This window comes from Antechinus flavipes, chromosome 2 (assembly GCF_016432865.1).
Source record: "Antechinus flavipes isolate AdamAnt ecotype Samford, QLD, Australia chromosome 2, AdamAnt_v2, whole genome shotgun sequence".
NCBI lineage: Eukaryota > Metazoa > Chordata > Mammalia > Dasyuromorphia > Dasyuridae > Antechinus > Antechinus flavipes.
Window position 1 is genome coordinate 42,855,709 of NC_067399.1, and position 24,977 is coordinate 42,880,685.

The 24,977-nt window shown below is 46.0% G+C and overlaps 1 protein-coding gene across 2 annotated transcripts; it reads left to right on the plus strand.

The window, feature by feature from the left end:
• Window positions 1-20,316, plus strand: AARS1 (alanyl-tRNA synthetase 1). Of its 2 annotated transcripts, none has more exons than XM_051974633.1 (21): window positions 1-115; window positions 1,320-1,483; window positions 3,084-3,272; window positions 3,574-3,719; window positions 6,464-6,655; window positions 7,476-7,620; window positions 8,475-8,620; window positions 9,782-9,890; window positions 9,990-10,140; window positions 10,462-10,586; window positions 10,746-10,890; window positions 11,401-11,579; window positions 11,946-12,059; window positions 14,707-14,913; window positions 15,183-15,367; window positions 17,211-17,319; window positions 18,540-18,653; window positions 18,735-18,854; window positions 18,940-19,026; window positions 19,450-19,563; window positions 19,783-20,316. In XM_051974633.1, the coding sequence occupies exons 2-21, from the start codon at window positions 1,340-1,342 to the stop codon at window positions 19,966-19,968; spliced, it is 2,907 nt and encodes a 968-aa protein (XP_051830593.1). In that variant the 5' UTR covers window positions 1-115; window positions 1,320-1,339; the 3' UTR covers window positions 19,969-20,316. The 2 variants fall into 2 exon arrangements, with proteins under 2 accessions (XP_051830593.1, XP_051830594.1); XM_051974634.1 differs by lacking the exon at window positions 1-115 and adding an exon at window positions 126-235.
• Window positions 20,317-24,977: the final 4,661 nt, after the last annotated feature.

Here is a 24,977-nt window from a genome sequence, read left to right on the forward strand (position 1 = left end):
CCTTCGCTCTCAGTCCTCTCGCTCCGATTGGAACACGGGCAGGGCAGCTGGCAAGACTTGTGTGGAGTCCGGCTGATCTTGAGCTGACGGATACGGCAATCTTGGTCCGTCTCAGGTAACGGCCTCGCGGCGGCTGGAGAAGTGGCCGGAGTGCCCGGGGAGGTGGGAACGGGTCGGGGTCGGAGAGTGGTGCGAACCCTGCAGTGTCCCCCGAGACCGGAGAGCCGGGTGCGAGGTACGGCGTCCTGGAGGAGTTCCGGCGCCCCGGGAATGGAAGCGGCGGCGGCCGCGGCCATCGGGCCTCCTCCGGGGGTCCGGACTCCCCAGGAGTCGGGCAGGTCGGCCGCGGGGGGGACGAGGTTTCTTCCCGGATTCTCCGGCCATCTCTGTGAGGGCGGGAGGAGGGAGTGGGGGTGAGTGAAGGGCTCCCTGTCTACACCTGCCCCAGCGTCACTGAGCTTTAAGCACCCCTGGGGAACGAACGGAGAACTGAATCAACACGGCGTTTTTTCTTTGGTTGGTTTTATGTTGGGGTTTTTTTATAATTCCGCCTACCCGGGGCTTTAAAAAACCCCTTTGGGAGAAAGAGCCTTCCTCGCCTTGTTTTGGGTCCTGGTGGACCTTCCCCGCTGTAGACTCCCCTCCTCGCGGCCACGTGACCGTGCTGCACAGCTCGGGTCAGACCCCATGCTGGACAATAATGTGGGGACGCCGGTGGAACCCTCATTTTGTCTGCGACTTTTATTTCATAAATATTTCACGTTTCTGTGTCACTATCCCTCCCAGCAGTGTGGGCCATTGTTACAGAAGGAGGATGCTGACCTAGAATGTCTCGGGGTTTGAATGGACTACTGGTTGAAAAGCGTCCTCATCTTTTCTCTCTTGTGATTGATTGTGCTCTCTGAACCTTTCCATTGCCTTGTGTCTGAGGGAAAGCTTGTAGACCCGGTCAGCTGGCTTTTTATCGTGCTATGAGCGACCCCGAGCCCCTAGTTTACATCATTTACATTATTTGGGGGAAAGAAGAGTAAAACAATAGAGTTCTTGGTACTCAGAAAGTATTTCTCAAATTCAGTCGAACTCCATGGTTGATCGCAAAGATTGGGAGAGGGTTCAAGAAGAAAGAATGATTGATGAGGCACCGAACTTTTAGGTACTTGCTCAGCAATGTAAGGATTTTCATCAATTCTGAAACTGAATAATATCATTTCCTCTGGTCTGATTTGGCTTGGCTTGAGATCCCAGAATCTTGTATATGGCGGTCCTTTAATTAATAGCTCCAGATTTCATTAACATTGTTTCTCTATATCCCTGGTCAGCTTTGAGTGTTTTTTCCAAGATGGAGTCAACATTAACTGCCCGTGAAATCCGGCAGCGGTTCATTGATTTCTTCAAGAGAAACCAGCACACCTATGTCCATTCCTCTGCCACAATTCCACTCGATGATCCCACTCTTCTTTTTGCTAATGCTGGCATGAACCAGGTAGGCTTGCCCACAGAATGGGGATTTGCTGTTTATGTTTAAGCATGGAAATAATGAGAGGCAAGAGAAAGGTTACTACAGAGATATTCAAAGCTAGGACATGATTCAGTTTCTTGGGAGAGAAGTATAGACTTTTCCTTCAAGATCTCTTTTATGAAAGCAGCTAGTATTCATGTAGCACTATGTGCTAGACATTGTGCTAATCACTTTCAATTAATATCTGCTTTGATACTTTCAAAGAACCGCAGGACTCAGAAACTTCATTTTCCATTGATTTGGACCCTCCAGAACTGCTTTACCACCATTCCAAGTCATACACCAGTGCCTTTGCAGCAACAGCTGCTAATCCCAGTCTCCATTATAATTCCCATTTGGAGAAGTTGGATCATTAAAGAAAATGACCAACATTTGGAGATTTTGTTTCTCCAAAGGAGAATGGGATCATATATTTAAAGCTTAGAGACACCATTTGGGCCATCTAGTTCAGGACCTCTTTTAGTTGAGAAAACTGAGCCTGAAGAAGTTAAGTGATTTGGCCAAGAGCATTTCTCCTCCCTCTCCCCTCCTCATATTTTTATTTTGCTTTTGGAGAGGCAATTGGGATTAAGCGACTTGCCCAGGGTCATATAACTAGTAAGTTTAAGTGAGTAAGGCAGAATTTGAACTCCGTTCTCCCAAATCCAGGAATGGCACTCTAACCACTGTGCCATCTGTCTGTCCCCAAGAATCTCAAACAGCCAAGAAACGTAGATGGGATCTGGCCCTGGACCCTCTGACTACGCAATCCACTGCTCTTTCTGCGATGTCATTCTAATCTTGTGTTTTTAAATTGTTATTTGCCCCATTGAAGAAGAGGAATTATAATTCTATTTCTAGTTCTATTGCTTGGTGTGGAATTTAATGCTTTTCCCTCTCTGAGTGTTAGGTGGGGGGATGGGCCATCCCCCCCTTCTACCTTTAAAGTTCTGTGAGTCTTTGGTTTTCAATTATGCCTATTTTGAGGAATACATTTAAGTAACATCTTTGAGAGTAAATTTTCCTTAATTGCTGTTTATCTTACCAGGAGTATTCAAAGAATTCCATAATTTCTTATACTGCTATCCTTGTGTATCTTCAAGACAGATGGGTAGGTTTTATCTGGAAAGAATTTGTTAAATATCAATAATGATATTTTTGTTTCCCTGACATCCTTGCCAAAGAATAAACTGGAATTTTTTTTTTTGCTGAGGCAATTGGGGTCAGGTTGACTTGCCCAAGGTCACACTGCTAGGATGTGGTAAGTGTCTGAGGCTAGCTTGGAACTCAGATCCTCCTTACTTCAGGGCTGTTATTGTAACCACTATCCTACCTAGCTGCCCGAATTTTTTTTTTTTTCCACAGACCATTCCTTATCTGGAGGAATGGGACAGTTTCTTTGCCCTAATCTTATAGAAATATTTCCTGTTATCAGCTGACTTTTTCTTTTCCATAGCCTTTGGGACCCTGGATAAAGAGCAATTTTTTCAAGTGTGTGTGTGAGCCTGCTATGTATAACTCTACTTTTGAGGTACAGATCTTAAGTAGTTTCTGAAGTTGAAATTTCTTCCTTTTTTTTCTCTAGTTCAAGCCCATCTTCCTTAACACAATTGATCCCTCTCACCCTATGGCCAAGTTGAGCAGAGCTGCTAACACCCAGAAGTGTATCCGAGCTGGGGGCAAGCATAATGACCTAGATGATGTGGGAAAGGATGTTTATCACCACACCTTCTTTGAGATGTTGGGCTCCTGGTCTTTTGGGGATTATTTTAAGGTAAACCATGGCATGTTTTTGAACAAAATGATTATCTGGATTGAAAGAGTCAACTTGTTTTCACCATAGAAAAAAAGCATCTTAAGAAGCCTATATTTCATAACTTCTGTTTTCCCACATGGGTTTCTCAGTGTCCACCTTGAACATTAATGAGTTTGGAATGCAGGCTGCCTCTGTATTGGGGGGGGGGGGAGGGGGAAGGGCGGGATTGTAGCGGTGTGGCTCTTGACTTGAATTGTTATTTGTTATTTTATCAACACAAAATGAGTAGTTCCATTAACTCTTCTCGTGCTTTATGCAGGAACTTGCCTGTAAGATGGCCTTGGAACTTCTTACCCAGGAGTTTGGCATCCCAGTAAACAGACTGTATGTCACCTACTTTGGAGGAAATGAAGCAGCTGGTTTAGAACCAGACTTGGAATGCAAGCAGATCTGGCAGAACTTGGGGTAGGAATATATGCAAGTAATCCAGAATATAAATGAGTGCAAGATGATTTTTCATCCAAAGAATTGCTATTTTGTGTTGGTATTTATCCCATTTCTCTTGCGTCACTTTGGTTAGTTTATTTCATGCTTTGAGTTGGGAATTCACCATCTTTGTCCCTTGGTACATACCTTGCTTGCTTATTACTCAATACTCTCTTGTTAGTTTTTGATACAAAACCAATTTGTCCTTTGTGAAAATATAAAGGTATCAAGGAAGAATAGAGAGAGTAGAAGGACCTTCTCCTGCCCCCCCAAAAAACCATTAAAACACTATAACTACCATTCAATCCTGTGTTTTCCCTACTTTGTAATCCTGTATATCTAGACAGTCAGCAGCGTGTGTCTGTATTTTTTTTTCTCTAGGCCTCTAATTTCATTGGTACTTCCTTTGAAGTGGAGACCAGAGCAGTTCTTGATCATTCTCTCTCTCTCTCTCTCTCTCTCTCTCTCTCTCTCTCTCTCTCTCTCACACACACACACACACACACACACACACACACACGTGAAGTCCTAAAATCCCATTTTCTGCTTCTCGATGTCAGTTTTTCTCATTCTTCTCAAGACTATCACATTCTCCTTTGTCTTCACATTGGCCTGGGAAGAAGAGAGAGGATTTTGTTTTTTGTGTGTCTGTTTTAATGTTTATCTCTTTGTTTGTTTTGTTTTTTTCGTTTTACAGACAGAACAGAGGTAGTGAGAAATTAAGAGATTTGGTGAGGCTGCCCTCTATTCCCATTCTTTCTTCCCTTCATCCCCCTCAGGCTTTCCAATGGCCTCCAAGGCAGGAGGATCCATTTGTACTATTGGTACAATGGTACCTGATAGATGACTCAGAGCCCAAGGGTTCAAACAGCCCTTTTATTGAAAACATTCCAATGCCTTCAGAGAGAAGCAATTCCTTAGGGAGTCAGAAGAGGTTTGGGGAAATAAAGCAGATAAAGGCAGCTATGCTGCCCCAATCTGCCTCCAGCAGTCTCACGCAGGACTGTGGGAGGTTGTGGAAATCCTCTGTCCAGTCGCACCTATCCCTTCCCAAGCCTTAGAGCCCGTGATAAGGGAGAGGTGACATCAGGGAAGCAATAGGAGCATTTACTAGGAAATTTCACATGACACAATTATTTAATTGCCACACCTCTCCATCCTACCCCCATTTCCAACTGACAGGATTGCTTTAATGTGAGCACATAGTTTTACAATTAGGAACAAAGAATGGGGAAAGGATTCCTGGTCCCTGTGAGGTTGCCACCCTTGAGGGCCATTTTGAGGGAATATGAAGCTCTTTAGAAGGAAAGTGAAAGCGAGCTGATGCTAAAAGGAGCAGAAAGGGAGCTATCATCAGAGTGTCTTACTCAGTCAACAGGCATTCATTGAGCAAACCCAGGATTGGGGTGAAATAGATGAGATAGCAACATTGGGAAGAGAATTAGCATTCATGAAACAGCTGGAGAACCAGAGAAGATAGTACATTGAGGGTTAAACTGTGTCACGCAGACTCTTGATTTCTTTGCGGGCTCAGAAAAGGAGAAACAGTGGTGGTGGAATAGGTGTGATTTGAATTGGGTTATGAAGCATTGATAGCATTTGAAGAAGAAAGAAGGCATCCTGGTACAGGAAAACGTGGTTAGCAGCCTGAACAAATGAAAGGTAGTGAGGGGAGGATGGTCTCATTAGGTCATATCCTATGGGGGATGAGATGAAGACACAATAGATGAGTTCTGATCCTGAGCTGCATGAACTTGGATGAAGTATTTAACCACTTTATCAGGTATTCCTGCCCTGTCATACAGAGCCTTAAGAATATAGAAGGTGTTGTAAAGGGGAAAAGTAATTACTTCTGAAGTTTTGTAGCCTGAGAGATTTAAAGAATGATGGTGTGTCTGATGGAGAGGTTGACGGGGATAACTAATTTAAATTAGTTAAATTAGGAGGGATTATTTTAGCTCTGGGTATATTAAATTTGACTGTAATGTTTAAGTAGAAATGCAGAAGTGAAGCATAGTAAGATCAGAGCTGGAGGTGAAGATTTAGGGATCATCCTAGAGAAATCATTGGCCAAGTCATTAAAAAGAGAGTCAGTGTCTTGATTCTCTTTTTTAAAAATATTTATTTTTCATTTAACAAGCATTTGCATTCTCTCCCTCCCACCTTCCATTACACACTTCATTCTATTTCTATAGCGTTTTTAAATATGTCAATATATCCTTTACTCTTTACTACACTATCAAAATGTGAGTTTGGGCTTTCATCCTCTCTGGCCCATTTTAACATCTTCTAGCTGGTCTTTCTGCTTCCCAGCTGAGCGTTCTCTCATTCACTTTCACCCAGCTCCCAGCAGCACTAGCTCGAGCTTTTCCAGGCCTGGAAATCTCTCCCTCCTCACCTCTGCTTTCTGAGCACTTCATTCAGGATTTAACTCATATGTGGCTGCCTCTGTCCAGCTCCCTGACCCCCTTGTCTGTCCAAACCTTCTCTCTTTAGGGAGCCAGGTCTTGGCGGATCTGCCCGCCCCAAGTATGAGGCAGGTGTCTCCCATGGAACTAGGCCCACATTAGGGCCTTGCCTAATTGGGACCTTGTGGGGCCACTACAGCAGTGGAATCAGGAGCGTGTGCCTTCCTGAGGAGCGGAAGCCCTTCTTACTAATTACTGCCCAGACCTGAGTTAGGTCGGTGTGCCTACATCTCTGATTCTGGATTCTTTGGGCAGGCTTGAGGACAGCAAAATTCTTCCTGGCAACATGAAAGATAATTTCTGGGAAATGGGAGACACCGGCCCCTGCGGGCCTTGCAGCGAAATCCACTATGACCGGATTGGTGGCCGCGATGCTGCACATCTCGTCAATCAGGATGACCCCAACGTCCTGGAGATTTGGAATCTAGTGTTCATCCAATTCAACAGGTGATGTGCTGCCTCCTTTCTTTCATTGGAGCATGTCAGGAAGTAGGTGTTTGCAGTGTAGGACATGGCAGGTTAGAGACAGAGGGCCAGGGAGACCTGGGTTCAAGTCTTGCTTCTGACATACAGGACTGTGTAACCCTTGGCAAAATCCCTTTACTTCTCCCTGCCCCGGGCAGTTCTCTAGGCTTGGAAGTTGCAGAGCAGAAAGCAATCTGCATTGGGAAAGGGAGATTCCTCCCTAGGAGTGTCTGGAGCAAAAAAAAATAAAAAACCTGGCCCCAACAGTTTAAGTTACTTTAGAATCTTTCATTCATACTTCACCACGAGGGGAAAAAGCAGACTCAGAAATAAGAGGATGGTAGTTGTTACCATCAGGGAGTTTTCATGAGCTGAAGCTTTCCCTTTGTGAATGATGACCCTAAACTGGGAAAAGCACTAAAGGAATGGAACTGTCCTTTTGGAGGAGGAAATTTTCATTTTATTATGTTTTTCTGCTTTCCTCCCTCCTTCCTCCCTTCCCCCCCAAAAAAGGTCAGGTCTGAATTTTTTTTCTTGGGATATTCTTATCTTAGTGATGACTCCTTATCATGTGAACCAAATTCTGCTTTAGGTCCGGAAAAGTTCATAAGTTTTCCCTGAAATCTCATTTTTGACTTAAGCCTGCTATTTTAAAACTAACTTTTTAGAACTTCATTTTATCTCAGTTCTGTTTCTATTGTGGAAAAACAAGTGAGCACAGTTTGTCTTTCAAAGGCCAAAGACTTGGGTGACCTCAGCCTGGATCCCATGATTCATGTTAGATTTTCTCTGAATCATGCAGGGAAACTGATGGCAACCTGAAACCCCTTCCCAAGAAAAGCATTGATACAGGAATGGGTCTGGAGCGCCTGGTGTCCGTGTTACAGAACAAGATGTCCAACTACGATACAGACCTGTTCGTCCCCTACTTTGAAGCCATTCAGAAGGTATGAGCCTGTGTCCCACAGCTACTGCTTGGGACAGTAGCTAGGGCTTAGCAGTGTAACCAGAGATTCATTCATTCATCAACAGTTTATTAAGCTCCTATTGTATGCAAGCCCCTATGCTGAGAGGTGGAAAAGGGGAAAGACATCTTTCTGGTCCCCTGTGTGTGTTCCCTTTCTTGTCCAACTCCAGAAAGGCCAGGGCCCAATGACTTAGGAGAGTAGTTAGGAGCATCATCAAGCATGTTAGCTTGTGAATTGTCTCATGTCCTGGATTTACAATTTGGGTCGAAGGGCTCCTTAGCAGCCATTTCATCCAAGCTGACCCAAAACGGGCAGCCAGTGGGCCCCATGGCACAGAGAGCGCTGGGCTGGGAGTTAGGAAGACTCATCTTGCTGAGTTCAAGTCCAGCCTCAGACTCTTCCTAGCTGGGTGATCCTGGGCAAGTCACTTCTCTCTGTCAGCCTCAGTTTCCTCACCTGTAAAGTAAGAGGGAAATGGCTAACTAATCGAACATCTTTGCCAAGAAAACCCAGAATGGGGTCACAGAGAGTTGGACACAACTAAAATGACAGAACAAAGAGTCCAAAGAAATCCCTATCATAACCCCTAGTGAGGGCAGACTACCCCACACTGGGACAGCCCTAATTGTTGGGTGTTTGTCCTCCCATCATAAGTGGCCTCTTTGCAGTGTCCACCTTGGTCTTGCTTCTGTTCTCTGGAATCAAACAAATCGCATCCCTCTTCTACATCATAATCCAGCAGCTACATGAAAGAAACCATGATTCCTCCCACGTCTTCTCAAGGCTCAATGGCACCTTCCTTCCAGAACTACTTTGCTATGTTTTTCTTACAGGGCACTGGTGTTCGGCAGTACACAGGGCAGGTTGGAGCTGATGATGTAGACGGGATAGATATGGCGTACCGGGTGCTGGCTGACCATGCACGTACCCTCACAGTGGCCCTGGCCGACGGTGGCCGACCCGACAATACAGGCCGAGGGTGAGCCCATTCTTGGCCTGAACAGCTCTTTACCAGGCTGGTGCTTTGACACCAAGGAGAGGGAGAAGAATTTGAGCAAGTCTCAAAAGATTCCGCCATTTAAATCTCTGTACCTGTTGAGTACAAAGTAATAGGATTTTATTATTTTTCTTGCCAACCTGTTTTTGTCTGTCTTTGAATCCTTGGTTTAACACAGTGCTGCAAACAGCAGATACTTAAGGTATAAGTAATTGATTTTTAGATTTCCCAATTTTAGTTTCGGGTTATATTTCACATAAATGACAAAAACTGTATTAAAGGAAAAAGTTTTCTATGGTTTTTCTTATCAGAAATGCTTTCACTATACTATACTGGGTGGTGATAGGGAGTTGATACTGGAGTTGATACTGGAGTTGATTGAGTAGGGGAGTGACATGTCCAGGCCGGAATCTTAAGATAATTTTGGAAGCTTAGTCAAAGATGGACAGGAATGGGCAGAAGCTTGAAGCAGTGGCTAGTGCAGAAGTACAAGGGGGGAACATACCAGAGATTATGTAAGGAGGGAGAGAATGAGGAGTTGAGGATGACACAGTGTGAACTTGGAGACCTGGGAAGATGGGAATACCCTTGGAAATGGGGAGGGTTTTAAAGGAAAGATGGTGAATTCATTTGTGCATGTAGTGATCTGTGTCTGTGGTGCAATTCTGGAAGTTAGGAGAGAGGTGAGGGCTTATAGTAATTCTGAGAACCATCAATGTAAATGTCTAGAAGAGACTTTTAACTATAGGAGAAACCCATTTAAGTGATATGAGGGCTTGGAATCCAAAGGAATTGGCCTTTAGATTATGACTTGAAGTCTCAGAAAGTTTTCTTGCAGAACCAGGAGGCACTGGTGTAATATCATGGATGGTATCGCCTGCACTCTGATTTTCCATCAGTGGTCATTTGAGTTTACTTGGTTTGCAGGCAGAGTAGCCATTGTTGCACTATCTACCTTGAACCTGTTGTTGTGCTTATTTATAAATGTTTCAGTGGTAGAGGGAGTGGGAATGACCTGGGAAAATATCACAGAATGGGTGAAAAGGTCGCTTGAATTGTTGAGGTGAGTTTCCAGAAGAGCTCCTAGAAAGAATCTGGCTTAGAGCATCTCTGAGTACTTGACCAAACTCTGTCTTCTCCCAGCTATGTGCTAAGGCGGATACTCCGGCGGGCGATTCGATACTCCCATGAAAAACTCAATGCCAAAAAGGGTTTCTTTGCTACCCTTGTGGATGTGGTTGTCCAGTCATTGGTATGTTCATTCTCCTAAAGCAAATATTCTGAGGGGAGCCGCATTGGCCGGCAGCCACCACAGGCTCCTGACAGCACCCCTTTGTTCCTCCTGTAATAGGGTGACGCCTTTCCTGAGCTAAAGAAGGACCCAGACATGGTGAAGGACATCATTAACGAAGAAGAGGTGCAGTTTCTGAAGACCCTGAGCAGAGGGCGGCGCATACTGGACAGGAAGATACAAAGTTTGGGAGATTGCAAGACAATCCCAGGTGAGAACACGATTTCTTCTTCTGATATCCTAGCTTCACTTTCAGACCAGTGACAGTTGGCTTCTATGGCCACTAAGAGATCGGTCTCACTTTGGTTAAAGTACTCACCAGATAAAGGTAGGGTTTTCTTTCCAGAAAGAAAAATCCAAGAAAATTAAATGGACATGATAGGGACCATACTCAGAGACAGATAGCTCTCTTCCATGGCAGTCTTTTCTATTCCTTTTATCACTTTCCATTTCTTCTGGGGGGGAAAGGAGCTAGCTCATCAATTTTTCCTGGCATGACTCCCACTCTTTTTTGTGCCCATGTTCTTCGCAGGTGACACAGCATGGCTACTCTATGATACATATGGTTTTCCAGTGGATCTCACTGGACTGATTGCTGAGGAGAAAGGATTGGTCGTGGATATGAATGGCTTTGAGGAGGAGAGAAAACTGGCTCAGGTAGCATTTGAATGGTAACAAGGAGATATCTCCCCACCCCTCCCTTTGCAAAACCAAACCTGTTTTTTGGGGTCTTCCTGATGGGGAGGTTTAGCCACCTATAGAGGTGATGCATACTTAGTGTTTGTCCCATGTGACCCATATTTATTATTTTGCCAGCTAAAGTCCCAAGGCAAGGGAGCTGGAGGGGAAGATCACATCATGCTGGACATTTATGCCATTGAAGAGCTTCGAGTCAAGGGTCTCAAGGTCACAGATGATTCCCTGAAATATAATTATCGGTCAGACTCCAGCGGCACTTATGGTATGTTGCTATGTTTATGCTCCTTCCATCCCTTTGATTTCATTTATCGGTTTTGGGAGTGTTCTGGCTGCACCAGATCCCATTTCTTTGTTTCTCATATGGCAGTTAGGTTACCAGCGTGGGTTAATTTTAGCAAGTATGATAATAAGCATAATTTGAAGAATATAGGTGGCAATGAGAATCTCTGTCCTTATCTACACTTTCTGGAGTTTTAAAACAAGACCAAAGCCCTCAATTATAGAATTCTCCTTGGAAGAAATAAGAGGATTTGTGGCCACTTTCATCTTACCTGAGAAGGGAAGGTGACTTGCTTGGCTGGTTGGTGGCAGAACTTGTTGGCCTTCAGCAGGCCTGACTCCCAGTGCCCATTCTTCTCTTTGCTGGTCTGCCTAACCAGCTTCTGCTTAGAAATGTGGCAGGACGAGAAGGGCGGGCACTCCTGCCAAGTCCAGTGAGCTGCTGCTATAATGTGCACTGGCCAGTTCTTGACCTTCTCTTCTTGTCCTGCAGAGTTTGAGAATCCCATGGCCACAGTACAGGCCCTACGCAGGGAGAAGATGTTTGTGGACGAAGTGTCCACGGGCCAAGAGTGTGGCGTGGTGCTAGATAAGACCTGTTTCTATGCTGAACAAGGAGGGCAGATCTATGATGAGGGCTTCCTGGTGAAGGAGGATGACAGCAGTGAGGATGTAAGTGTGACTGCTTCCTGTTAGCCAGACCAGGGGACCTGCTGAGACAGGTGGCAGTGGGAGGGGGAGGGGGGAAGAGCCACAGCCCTAGACACAAGAGCAGATCCCTCTGCCAGGATCCCCAGTTTCCATACACACTGGAAAAGAAAGAATTCATGTTTTGGTTTCTCTGTTGAGCTTTGCTTCCTCAGTTCTGGCATATTCCCTTTTCTATTTCTGATAGTTGATTATGGATGTTAGTTGTTCAATTATGTTTTGTTATATTCAATATTGTTTGTTCAATTATTGTTTTGTTTCATCATTGATTGTCAATCAATGTTCAATTATTGGTTTGTTTTGTTAAATCTCACTCTTCACCTTTTTTAGAAAACTGAATTCACAGTCAAAGATGCTCAGGTTCGAGGGGGATATGTGCTCCACATAGGGACAGTCTATGGGAGCCTGAGAGTTGGGGATCGGGTCCGACTGTTCATTGATGAGGTGAGTGACATCAGCTAATTAGTTATTTTTTACGTCACCTACATTTCCTGCAGTATCCATCTTTCAGTCCCTTCCCCAAGAGCCACCCCTCATCGTAAAGAAGGAAAAAAAGGGACATACAATTCTTTTTGTACAGCAAAATAACTCTTTGGACATGTATACATATATTGTATTTAACTTATACTTGAACATATTAACTTTATCAGTCAACCTGCCATTGGGGGAGGGGATGGGGGAAGGAGGGAAAAAATTGGAACAAAAGGTTTTGCAGTTGTCAATGCTAAAAAATTATCCATGCATATATCCTATAAATAAAAAGCTCTAATAAAAGGGGAAAAAAGGATATAATGCGTTCAGGACCAACAACCAAGGTCTTTAAACAGTCAGTCACTATATACAGTGTTTCCCTCAACCTCACCAAAAATCAAGGGAAGGTGTCTTCTATCTTTTCTTTGGAGACACATTTGGTCATTACAATTTTGCATCATTCTGTTCAGTATTTTTGCAGTTAGTCATGGTTCTTTTTCATTTATATTGTTTTTCTATTCTTACTTCATTTTTTATCAGTACATTTAAGTTTTTTTCCCAATTCTCAGTATTCATCATATTTCTTATTTCTTAAAGCAGAGAAATTTGCCTTTGCATTGGAGTGCCAGGGTTTCTTTAGCCATTTCCCAATCAGTGAGCATTTGTTTTTTCTTTGATACCTCAAAAAGTGCTGCCAGAAATAGGTTTGTGTATAGGAGGCCATTCTTGTAATTGGCAACATCCTTGGGGTATATGCCCACCAGTGAAAACTTAGAGCACAGGCTTTTATTTGTATAATTTCATTTGTATAATTTTCCTAAATTATCAACCTGACCATTTCACACCCATCCTCCCTATTTGCCACTTAGTAAATGATGTACTTTTCCCTTGGGCATTTAAAGCTCTTTAACTCTGACCCTTTTGTGCCATTACACTTTTATAATACTTTAATTCCCTCCTCCAACCCTAGAAGAGAGCCTTCTGGCCTGCTTCAAGCTCCTCACACCTGATGCTCCCTCTCATCTCCCATCTCTGTACACCTGCACTGGCTGTGTCTCCTCTGTGATCTCAGGCTGTCATCTGCAGTGGGACTTTGCCAGGGCCCTCTTACTACCAGTACCTTCCCATCCCCAGGCTCTTTTCTGCCTATGATGTGTTTGTCTTGTATGCCAGCTAAAGCTAGGTGGTCTGCCCAATTAGAATAGAAGATCCTTCTATTCTAATAAATAAAAGCAAGAATGCTTGTTTTTTCAAATGTTGTTTTGTTTTGATCCTCATAACAATCCCTAGAGGTAGGTGCTGTTGTTGTCCCCATCGTTCAGGTGAGGAAACTGAGGCAGGCAGACATTAAAGGACTTGTCTACCATCCTATGGCAGTCGTTCTCAAACTCTTTTTCTCAGTATCTTTACGGTATTAACAACTATTGAGAATATGTCAAAGAGTTTTTCTTTATATGGGTTACATAATAGATATTTATCATAAATAGAAAAAAAAAACAATTTTGAATTTTTAGACCTTCTGAAAGGATTTCAGAGATGCTCCAGGATTTACTGCACCACACTTTGAAAAACACTGTCATAGCTGCTATGTTTCTGAGGATTTGAATTCAAGTCTTCTTGACTCCAGATCCATTCCTCTGTTGTGCTACAAGTGAATTATGAATTATTTTATAAATGCTGTTAACACTAGATGTAATTAATTACAATAACCTAATTGTAATTAATGAAATAACATGGAAGTTTACTAAATTCCAACTTTTTTTTCCTCAGGAGTATTTCATTTTCCCAAGTACACGTAAAGATAGTTTTCAACATTCATTTTTTTAATTAGTCTTTTTTAATTTTAAGATACATGCATGGCTATTTTTTCAACACTGACTCTTGCAAAACCTTGTGTTCCAAATTTTCCCCCTTTTCCTCCCACCCCTCTCCTAGATGACAAGTAATCCAATGTATGTTAAATCCAATGTAGGCATAAGTATTTATACAATTCTCTTGCTGCACAAGAAAAATTAGAGCAAAAAGGAAAAAATGAGAAAGAAAACAAAATGCAAGCAAACAACAACAAAAAGAGAGAGGATGTTGTGTTGTGATCCACACTTAGTTTTCACAGCCCTCTCTCTAGGGTAGCTGGCTCTCTTTATCACAAGATCATTGGAACTGACCTGAATCATCTCATTCAACATTTATTTTTGAAAGACTTGGTGTTTCAGATTTTTCTCCCTCCTCCCCAAGACAGCAAGTAATCTGATACCCCTTAACTATATGCAATTGTTGTAAACATATTTCCATACTGAGCAAGAAAAATGAGACCAAAAGGGAGAAAACCAGGAGAAAAAGCAAATAACCCCCTTCTTTCCCTCCCCCTTTCCCCTCCCCCCAACCCCCAATAGGTGGTCAATCTCTGTAGTTCTCTCTCTGCACGCAGATGACATTTTTCATCCCAAGTCCATTGCCTTAGATCACAGCTTTGTTGTAAATCTGAACTTTTAAGTGATGGCTTCCTCCTGGTGTTGGGGGGAGAGGAATAAGGCTGGCACCCCCGTGCTTTTATTCTTTTAATCTGGCTTAGCCTTGAGGAAGGCTCAGACCCTGCCTTTCCTGTGGCCTTTCCCCACAGCCCCGTCGGAGGCCTGTCATGAGCAACCACACCGCCACCCACATCCTGAACTTCGCCTTGCGCTCTGTGCTCGGGGAGGCGGATCAGAGGGGCTCCCTGGTGGCTCCAGACCGCCTCCGCTTTGATTTCACTGCCAAGGGAGCGATGTCCACCCAGCAGATCAAGGAGACGGAGAAGATCGCTAATGGCATGATCGAGGCGGCCAAGGTGGGAACTGCTGCTCGCTGCGGCCCCGACTCCCACACCGGCACTTCCCATTTCCTGGTGCCCTAAATCCCTCCCACGCAAAGATTTCCTGACCCCCTAGAGCTACCACCATGACTTTCTGTGGCTTAGACAGGCCAGTGGGGAGATGGGGTTGGAGACTGAGGGTAGCCCCATCTGCCATTCTTGCCTCGCCTTCAGAATATTTTTGACCTCTCAAAAAACCTTTTATTTTCTCACTCTTCCCTCTCTGCCTCATCTTCCCCACGTAGCCTGTGTATGCCCAGGATTGCCCCCTGGCTGCGGCCAAAGCCATCCAAGGCTTGCGGGCTGTTTTTGATGAAACCTATCCTGACCCTGTGCGCGTCGTCTCCATTGGCATTCCCGTGAGCAAGCTGCTGGATGATCCTTCAGGCCCTGCTGGCTCCCTCACTTCAGTGGAGTTCTGTGGGGGAACGTGAGTGGCCTGGGAGCAGTCTGATGATGGGTGGGGAGGAACTGCCATGAACCTGTCTTGTTTCAGGGACCTCCGAGGGAGGTGAGAGCCACAAGGGGCCCATCCCCACAGTTTATCTGTGACTGTAAAAGTAGACCTAATGATATTCTTTAGAAGAGTTTGAGATTCATTATTATTCAGTTATTTGAATACGGGTGTGTCTAGACTGATTCTGACCACGTGGCTTTATATATATATTTGAATTTCAGAGGGGCCGGAGGTATTTGGTGGCACCTGAAGAAAGTAGTACTCTTCCCTGACCTCCAGCTAATTCCCCCTAGAAAGCTCCACCTGTCAGCAGTGGGGTCTCTGAACCCCTAAATGAGACCCCATTGAATACTGTGGAGCCAGCTCCTTAATTCTACCACCTGTGGCTCAAATGTTGTGGCTATTTCAGTTATAGGGGAACTCTGTTAGTAAAAGAAACAGGTGCAGGACAGATGTCAAGGCTCAGTGAGGCCTCCTGGCCAGAGCCCCAAGCTCCCTGGGACTTCTGTTCTGTACTTGTCTCTGCTTCAGTGGGCAGCTCAGAGCCTTTTTGGGAGTTCTAGCCTCTGTCCTTTAGAGAGTCTAAAACATCCCTCACCCCACCCCCTCCCAGCAGGACTGCTGGCACCTTCCTAGGAGGGCCACCAGAATGATTATTCTCAGAACTTCTCTTCTGGCTGATAACCTTACCCAGAACAGTAAGTACAGAGGTCTACCTATGTTTGTATACTTTCAAGGGTTGGATCAGGCCATTACCCCTGGCAAACATTTAAATGTTAGTGAATGTTGAATGGGATCTTAGATTTAGACCATCTAGAATTGGATTTGAGTTCTGCCACTTACTAGCTCTACATTGGACACAGTGTTTTCTGTAAAGAAAGGAGGTAGGACAGAATTATTTCTCAGGACCCTTTCAGCTTCAGTATTCTAGGATTATGTAGAAAGAAGAAAAGTAGAGACATCCCCAGAGCAGCTCACAAAATGACTGTCTCAATAGCCAGAGAATTGCCATGTTTGAAACAGTGGGAACTTTATAGAAACACGTTGGAAGACGCCCAGAATTAGAGGATCACAGTCAGCCTTGCCAAGCTGCCCCTCATCTTGAGGGACTTTGCCTATCCCTGGCACTTGGGAAGCCGCTTGGAGGAAGGAGAAGTCCAGGGCCACAGAGAGACTAGCTTACGGGGCCAGAATGCACTCCCAGAGCTAACGATGCTGAACCAGGTGTTCCCTGCTCTCCCTGCCAAAGGCTGGCTCGCCCGGTTCCCATTTCCAGCTCTGCTGCTGCTTAACTAGTATGTGCCTTCTTAAAGCTGATTTCTTCTGGTGCTTTTGTTTCCAGATTTTTCACTCTCCTGTCCTGATACAGAGGAAAGCACAGGGGAAGAGAGAGTAAAGCATTATTAGCATATCAGCCCCAGCAGAGCCAGGGAACCAGGGAAGGACGTTTGCTCCTCCCTTCTTTGGGCCAAAGGGCCATGGTCATAATTACTCATTGTTCCATTTCTTTTGGGAGATCCTTTCCACTTGCATTATATGGTTTCTGAATCAGTGCCTGAGACTTTGCTGGGCTCTGAACTCCTTATGGTACAGTGGTACTCGGTTTCCTTTGTGTTCCTCGATTCGCTGATAGTTTCCCAGTTGCTGTGAATGATTACCTTGGCGGGGGAGGAGTCGGCTTTTCCTTATCTTTGGCTCCCTAGCGTTTGATGCCTGGCGGTGGGGCCTTGGTTCAGCAAGTATGGGCAGAGCTGCCCGTACTGGCCACTGTGCCAGGTGCTAGGGGTCATTCATGTCTGGCTGTGGTTTCTTTTAGGCACTTGCAAAATTCAAGTCATGCTGGAGCTTTGGTGATTGTGAGTGAGGAAGCCATCGCCAAGGGTATCCGGAGGATCGTGGCTGTCACTGGCACTGAGGCTCAGAAGGTGAGCATGAGGGGCCGAAGGCTTCTGAGGGCAAGGGGTCCTGGATCTGGAATCCTTAAGACCAAAGTTCAAATCCTGCCCCAGATGTTTACTAGCTGTGTGACCCTGCAGAGGTCATTGAACTCTACTTTAGCTTTATTCATAAAATGGGCATAATAATAGCACTGACCTCATAGGGTTGTTGTGAGGATCAAATAAAATAACCTATGTACAGTTTTGAAAACCTAAAAGAATCCTGAATATTAGCAGCTATTATTAATTTCAAAGATGGAGCCATTCACAGATTAAAAGCTCTGTGTAACTCTCAGGCTCTTGGGGCCCCTCTGACACCAGCCCAGTGTCTGAAGAGATGTCTTTGGCCCAGTGGTATTGCTAAGGTTTAGGTTTTGGGGTTCCCTTTAGTAGGGAACCAAATGATAAGGTCTAGATTTAGGGAACCAAAATGAGATTAGGGTTTCTGGTGGTCAGAGAGTTAAATGAAAATGTGTAGTGGCAAGTTTGGGGTTCAGGGAACCAAATGGAGAAGTTTGGCTCCCCTGTACCCCCTCGGGATTCGGCCCAAGGTTAGGGAGTTTGGGGGACTCCCTTCTGGTGGCGCAGAGATTCTCTGTAAAGGAATTTACAGACTCGAAAACTAAAGTTGATAAAAGGTTTATTATGGGGATTGGGAAGTAAGATTAGAAATCCTGACAGAGAGTTATGAAGTCTGGTTAGGGAAATAGGTGAGGGTAAAGAGAGGGTGGCACTGAAAAGAATATTATCCAGTGGGCAGAGGCTTACTTGGTGCATAGTATGGTATAGCCTAGCATGGCATAGCATGGCACGTTTGGAGCCCCTGCAAAGAGAGGATTTTAGATTGGCTCTTTTATAATAGGAGCTTTGGCTATCAGCTGAAGGAGGCTTTTGGGTGGAGTCCTAGTTGGCCCATCTACAAGCTAGGTTTCAGCTTGAACTGGAATTTGAATAGAATTGAACAGAACAGAAGGAAACTAGTCTTGTTTCCCTGGGACGGAGTCTCTCACTGAGGCAAAGTTGAAGGAGATTTTCTCCTTTAAGGATTTTTAGAGTTTCGGGGTCCCTTCAGTAAGGGCCACGTGTTCTTGGCTTCTGGGGTGGCTCTTCATGATGTACAATGGCAGCCTCCCTGTTGGCGGATCTTAGAAGCTGGTGGGGCTGGACGCAGTTGTCTTCCTGCCTGAAGTCTCCCTCGCCCGTTCTAGGCCCTCAGGAAAGCAGACAGCTTGAAGACATCTTTGTCTGAGTTGGAAGCTAAAGTGAAGGCCCAGACAGCTCCAAACAAGGACCTCCAGAGGGAAATTTCTGACTTTGGTGAGGTATGAGCCAGCCCGGCCTTCCCTTGAGTTACAGCTGAGGAAAATTTGGGGGGGTCTTGATCGCGAGTGCTCTTGTTTCAGCTGCTGGCCACCACAGTGGTTCCTCAGTGGCAAAAGGATGAGTTGAGAGAGAATCTCAGAGCTCTAAAGAAGATTATGGATGACCTCGATCGAGCCAACAAAGCAGATGTTCAGAAAAGAGTGAGTCGGGGGAGGGACCGCGTGTCTGATGGGGGACACAAGCTTCCGCCTAGCGGGTCCTGAGCTTGGGCTGTTGGGTCTGCAGGTGCTGGAGAGGACCAAACAGCTCATCGAAAGTCAGCCCAATCAGCCCCTGGTCATCATGGAGATGGAGAGCGGCGCTTCAGCCAAGGTAACTCACTCAGGTCCTGGGACGAATGCCCGAGCTGGGCAGCTGTGGCTGTGGTTCAGCCTTCTCCCCTCAGACACAGAACCCTCTCTAGAGCCCCTTCCCCTGGCCTGGTGTTCTTTCCCTGCTACTCAGCTGAGCTCCAGGACACATGGGGAAGGCAGGAGTGTGGGCACCATAGCCCTGGTCACCCCCAGATTGAGGGTGGCAAACTTGCCATCTCAGAACTCTCTAGGCCACTCAGGCCCAGACATCCCGCCAGCTAGAGCTGGTGGAGTCTGAAAGTCCCAGAGGAGGATACCTGGTCTGTGTGGCAAAGCCCAGGACAGGACAAGGAGCTGAAGCCCAAGGACCCTTACGTTGGGGTGGCGGGGCTCCCCGGGACACCTCATCCTCCCGCCTCCTGACCTCGGGCTGTCCCTGCAGGCTCTGAACGAAGCGCTGAAGCTTTTCAAGACGCACTCCCCAGAGACCTCCGCCATGCTCTTCACTGTCGACAACGAGGCAAACAAAATCATCTGCTTGTGCCAAGTCCCCCAGGTGGGTCCTGGGGCCAGAAGGCCATGCTCCCTGTCCTCTGGCCAGGGGGGGCCTTCCATTCTCTGCCCCCCCCCCCCATCCTGGGCTGCAACAAATAGTGTCGGGGCTGGGTTTACCACTTGCGCATCTCTGGGGTCATGGCTGGGCACCAGGCTGAGACCACAACCTCTTGACCCTTCCTGCAGTGTGTCCCCTGAGTCCCCTTTTTTTCTCTTCTAGAATGCGGCCAACAGGGGTCTGAAGGCCAGCGAGTGGGTGCAACAGGTGTCAGGACTGATGGATGGCAAGGGAGGTGGCAAAGATGTGTCAGCACAGGCCACCGGCAAGAATGTGGGCTGCCTTCAGGAGGCCCTGAGGCTCGCCACATCCTTCGCCCATCTGCGGCTGGGAGACCTGAAGAACTGAGGGCGGCTGTGTCCGCTGGCAGGTGTCTCACCTCGCCACAGTGAGTGGAACGCTGCTGACATCTTAAGTCATCCCTTCCTCTTGGCCGTCCGCCCTAACAAAAACTGTAGCATTCTCCGGGACCCATTGGTCCCTGATTCAGGGCTAAAGTCCCTTGGGCCCCGGACCCACCTGGAACCACTACCCACCCAGGAGCCTGGGCTGTGCCGCTGCAATATTGCCCTCCATCCCCAATCTCCCCGGCCCTGAGACTGCTGTCCAACCTGATTGTCCGTCCCATGAGACCCATTACTTTGGGAGTAGGGATGGAAAGGGCTGTACCAAAATTAAAGAACCACATGCGTTGAATGTTGGCGTCTTGTGGTCATGGTCTCAAGGTGGCCTTTTATTTATTTTTTTAAATTTTTATTTATTTTGCTGCGGCAATTGGGGGTTAAGAAAAAAACTCCAAAGAGAGGGAAGGAAAAAAACAACAGAAAAAAGAAAGTGAACATTGCATGTTGATTTACATTCAGTCTCAGTTCTTTTTCTGAATGCGGATACACTTTCTGTCCAAAGTCTATTGGGATTGCTTTGAATCACTGAACCAAGTCTGTCACAGTTGGTATTACACATTTCTTTTGTTTTTGTGAGAGATCATGGCCTTCCCAATGATTGAAAAATGTGTACTAAATTTAATATAATAACAATATTGTTTCTAGTCCTGAACTTTTTTTTTTTGCATTACTTTCACTAACCAACTTTCTTTTCTTTTTTTCTTTTTCTTTAAGTAACATAACCAGGGTCACACAGCTAGGGAGCATTTCTTTGGGTGGGTACACTTCCAAACCCTTTCATGACTTCCCCCATCTTTGTTACTTTAGGTTGAGGAAACTGCTGCTTAATTATCTTAATGCCATTTCCTCAGCAGTCAGTCACTTTGGCTGTGTTCTATCTCATTTTCTGTCTTTTCTCATCTATTAGCTCTATCAGTACAATCTCCAGTTTTTCCATCTTCCCAAAAAACCTGGATTTGACCAGAGAGTGAAGGGACAAGAATTGGGAGCAATCGTTACACCGATGATAAAATAACTAAAAGGAAAATCATATTGAAAAACCAGATTTGAACTCGCATCTTCCTGACTTCAGGGCTGGTGCTCTTTCCACCGCACTACCATGCTGTCTTTTTTTTTTTTTAAGCTTTTTATTTTCAAAACATATGCATGGATAATTTTTTGACATTGACCCTTGTGTAGCCTTGTGTTTCAAATTTTCCCCCACTTCCCTCTACCCCCTCTTCTAGATGGCAAGCAATCCAATATCTGTTATACATGCCTAACCAGCTTTTTATCCTTTACTTCCTCCTCAAATAGAAGCCCTTCCTTTTAGCAAAACATATCAATATAAAGCCTGCCCCCCTGCCCCAATACATCCCTGTTTGATAAAAGGAAAAAGTGAAACCCCGACTTCATCCTAGCCTTCTGAAGCCACAGTGGTCTTTGCCTTGCCCTGAGTTCCAAGGTCTTTCAATGTGATTTTCCTTTTAGTCAAATCCAGATTTTTTGGGAACACCCTGTTTCTCCGGGAAAGCAGGAGGCTCAATGTTCTATGTAAGCCTCCTGTTCTTTCTATGCTGAAATGTTTTTCTGGGCTTTTTAAAGTAGGTAAGGTCACTTGAGGAAAAGCTCCTGTTTATAGAATGCTTTTCAAGTTTGCCTATCACTGCCCTTGTGCATTTATGTTGCGAGGAAACTGCAACAGGATCCTCCTTTTAGGGAGGAAGCTGTTGGAAGTTCAAGTGACTGGCCTAAAAAAATCAGGTGAGATTCAAACCCAGAGCTTCTGAGGCTTCCAGAGATATTTGACAACAGCTGAAACTACAATTAAGGGGATAGTAAATAAGTGAATAAATGAACTAAAAAACTTTAAGCAACTATGTAGGAGCAGACTGAGGGTTGCACACTTGCCATCTCAGAACTCTCTGGGCCACTTGGGCCCAGGAGGAGACTCTCAGACTCTAATCATTGTTTATTTAAAGGAGTCACTCTCGACATCCCGCCAGCTAGAGCTGGTAGAGTCTGAAAGTCCCAGAGGAGGATACCTGGTCTGTGTGGCAAAGCCCAGGATAGGACACGGGGCTGAAGTACTATGCATAGCACCTTCAAGGAGCTTATGCTGTCGATCAAATAGCAAGCATTTATTAACCCACAAACTGTCAGGTGCTGGGAATGCAGAGAGGGAAGCTGGCCAACACCTGGCTCACAGCAGGTTTTAGTGATTCATCCAGGTCAGACAAAGTGACCTGGGATGGGAAGACTGCTTTCCATGACCTGTGCTTAGACTGACTCTGGAAAGAACCACTGATCAGATGGGACACAAGCATCCAGTGTGAGGGGCAGACAGCAAGTGCACCAGCAAAGCTGAACTTCAACAGAGTATGACCCAGACAGGACACTGGCCCTTGTTCCAGACACCATCACCACCCTGGGTGGGCAACATCCTTCCAGCCATCCTTGACTTCTCACTCAGTACATACTCCCAACAAAAATGGGGAAAAGCAGCATTATACAGTAGAGTCCTGCTTTTCCAGTCTGATTCTGATAGCATTTTACAAATATCTGATTTAATCCTCCCAACTCTGGGAAGTAAGGTGCTTTTATTATTCCTATCTGCCAGATGAGGAAACATTAACAAGGTCAAGGGAGTTGCCTGGGATCACACAGCTAGTATCTTGACCCCATCATCCTACTCAATAGTCTCTCACCCTGGGTTCAGCTCCTTTCAAGGCCTCCTTGGACTATTGCAGGACCTCCTTCGTGGCTTTTTGTTTCATCTCTTACCCCTTCCTGAAGCACAGGTCCTGCTATAGCCTGTTCAGTAAACCTCAATATTCCCATTAGGTGCTCAAAAGATCCAGCATAAAATTCTGATGCTGTTAGGGTAGCAGTTTCTAGTTTAAAATAAACATGAATTCATAGTGGCCATTCTCTGCCAAAAGGGACATTAATTTAGAAGTTAAAAGAAAAAAATAAAATAGCACCAGGAGTGGTAAATATGAAATAGATTTGAAAGAACAATTGAGTTATCAGGGATCTGAAAGAACCCATTAAATACATTAAAAGGTGAGTATCACCTGGCAGATTAAGTCCACGAAGAGTGTAGCAGACTATAGTAAGGCGAAAAGCCATTAAGGCTTTTAAGGTAGTAAGGAAAACATCATTAAAGGGAAGGCAGTATGAGAGAACCTCCTAGTCCTGATAATCGAAGATCATCATAAGCACATCTTTTTTAGGGGAAATCTATAAACCTTTTATAGGGGAAAACCAGGGAGGTTCTTAAGGGAGGAGTTTGATAACTTAGGAGGGATCAAGGAGAAGCCTTTGATCAGTGGATGGAAGTCTGAGGGAACCTGGTCCCAGACTGATCTGAAGATGAGCTGATTAATACTTCAAAGGTTGTTTAAGTTGCCCAGAGATTGGAGGGCAGACAGTGGAGGGTGATAAAGAATTCCCAGTCACTCTACAAATGAGACAGTCTGGGATTTGGGTGTTCCTGCTAATAGCCAGGTGGGCTTCTTTCTGACAAGGGAAGAGAATAAGCTCAAACTCCACATCACTGGGGCAATGAGTGCCCTTTACCAACCTTGCCATCTCCTCACTTTGTAGTTCAGCCACTGCCCACAATGTTCTATCCTTCTGAAGAGGAAGAGCCGCCACCATCTTGCTCATCTTGCTCACCTGCCTGTTTGAGCTTTCAAAGCTTAGACAAAAGGCCATCTTCAAAAAACCTTTTCTGATCTCTAAGCCCTTCCCACGAGCTGCCACATGAGCCACCCGTGCACTTAGGACTGTGATCATCCCTAGGGGTGGATGGCGTGGTAAAGGTGGAAATTAGGATGGTTGATACAGAGTGCCTGAGGTTTGCAAAGTATTTCAAGGAGACTGCTGCATGTAGGTTATGGGGTTGGGGAGTAATGACGGGAAAGCAGCCGCTATCCTCCCTGGAGCCTGGAGGGTTGGGATGGAGAAGACACCTTGGGACTACACATGAAAAAAGAAGCATGATCTGGCTTCCAGGAGAATTGTAGGGTAACCTGTGGCCTCCTCAGATACCCAAGAATATTGTGCTTCTTCCCAGGTGCATGGGCCCTCTGGATTATCTGGCACAAGGATGGAACAGGGCACCCACAAAATAGTGGGTCTCAGTGAGAGTGGAAGGGAAGAGCCCTTTGCTTTCATCCTCAGAGGCCCACGGCCACAGGGCTCTGCTGCAGCCCTTCCAGGTGCACGGAGAGTGCCCCCCCCCCGGACAGACATGGCCACGGCCTGCTGGCTGCGCCCTCGGGTGCTGCGGGATCTACTTCTGACCAGCAGAATGGCCGGGACGCCAACGATGCAGGCAGGCCGAGAGGCCGTTCCAGGGAAAACCTCCGAACCTCCTCTCTCCTTCCTTCCTAACAGTTTTTAAGCACAGCAAGGTTGTTAAAAGCATACACTCGTTCGCGAGCAACACCTGCGGCAGCAAATTCGCTTCATGACCTCCCGACAGACATCTGGCCTTCTCTGGGGGCCGGTTCTTGAGCCCGTCAGCTCTGCTCAGAGAGGAAGAAAGCAGGAAAGGCTGATTTGCGGCTCCTTAACTCCGGACAAACCAGACTTCTTTGAGTTTCTCACGGAGGCTTAGGAGCGCCCCGTGCCCTTTAAAGGTGCCCGCCCCTTGAACCTTTTACAGGGTTTCTGCCTTTCACACCTAAGCGCGGTCCTCCACTGGCGTGCGTGCCTGCAGGTGCCTCCCGACACCGCCCGCGGGGGGCGCTGGCCGCAGGTGCCTCCCGACACTCCTAGGGGTCCGTGCTCGCCCTCGGGGGCGCCGGCAGCCCCCCTCGGAGGTCCGTGCACGGCCGCCAGGGCACCGCCGGCCACCCTCCGAGGGGCGTGCACAGCCGCGCATGCCGCTCTCCCGGGCGCTCGCGGGCCGCGTTCCGAGCCCACAGCGCATGCGCGCTTCGGGTCCGTCGCAGTTCTCTACCC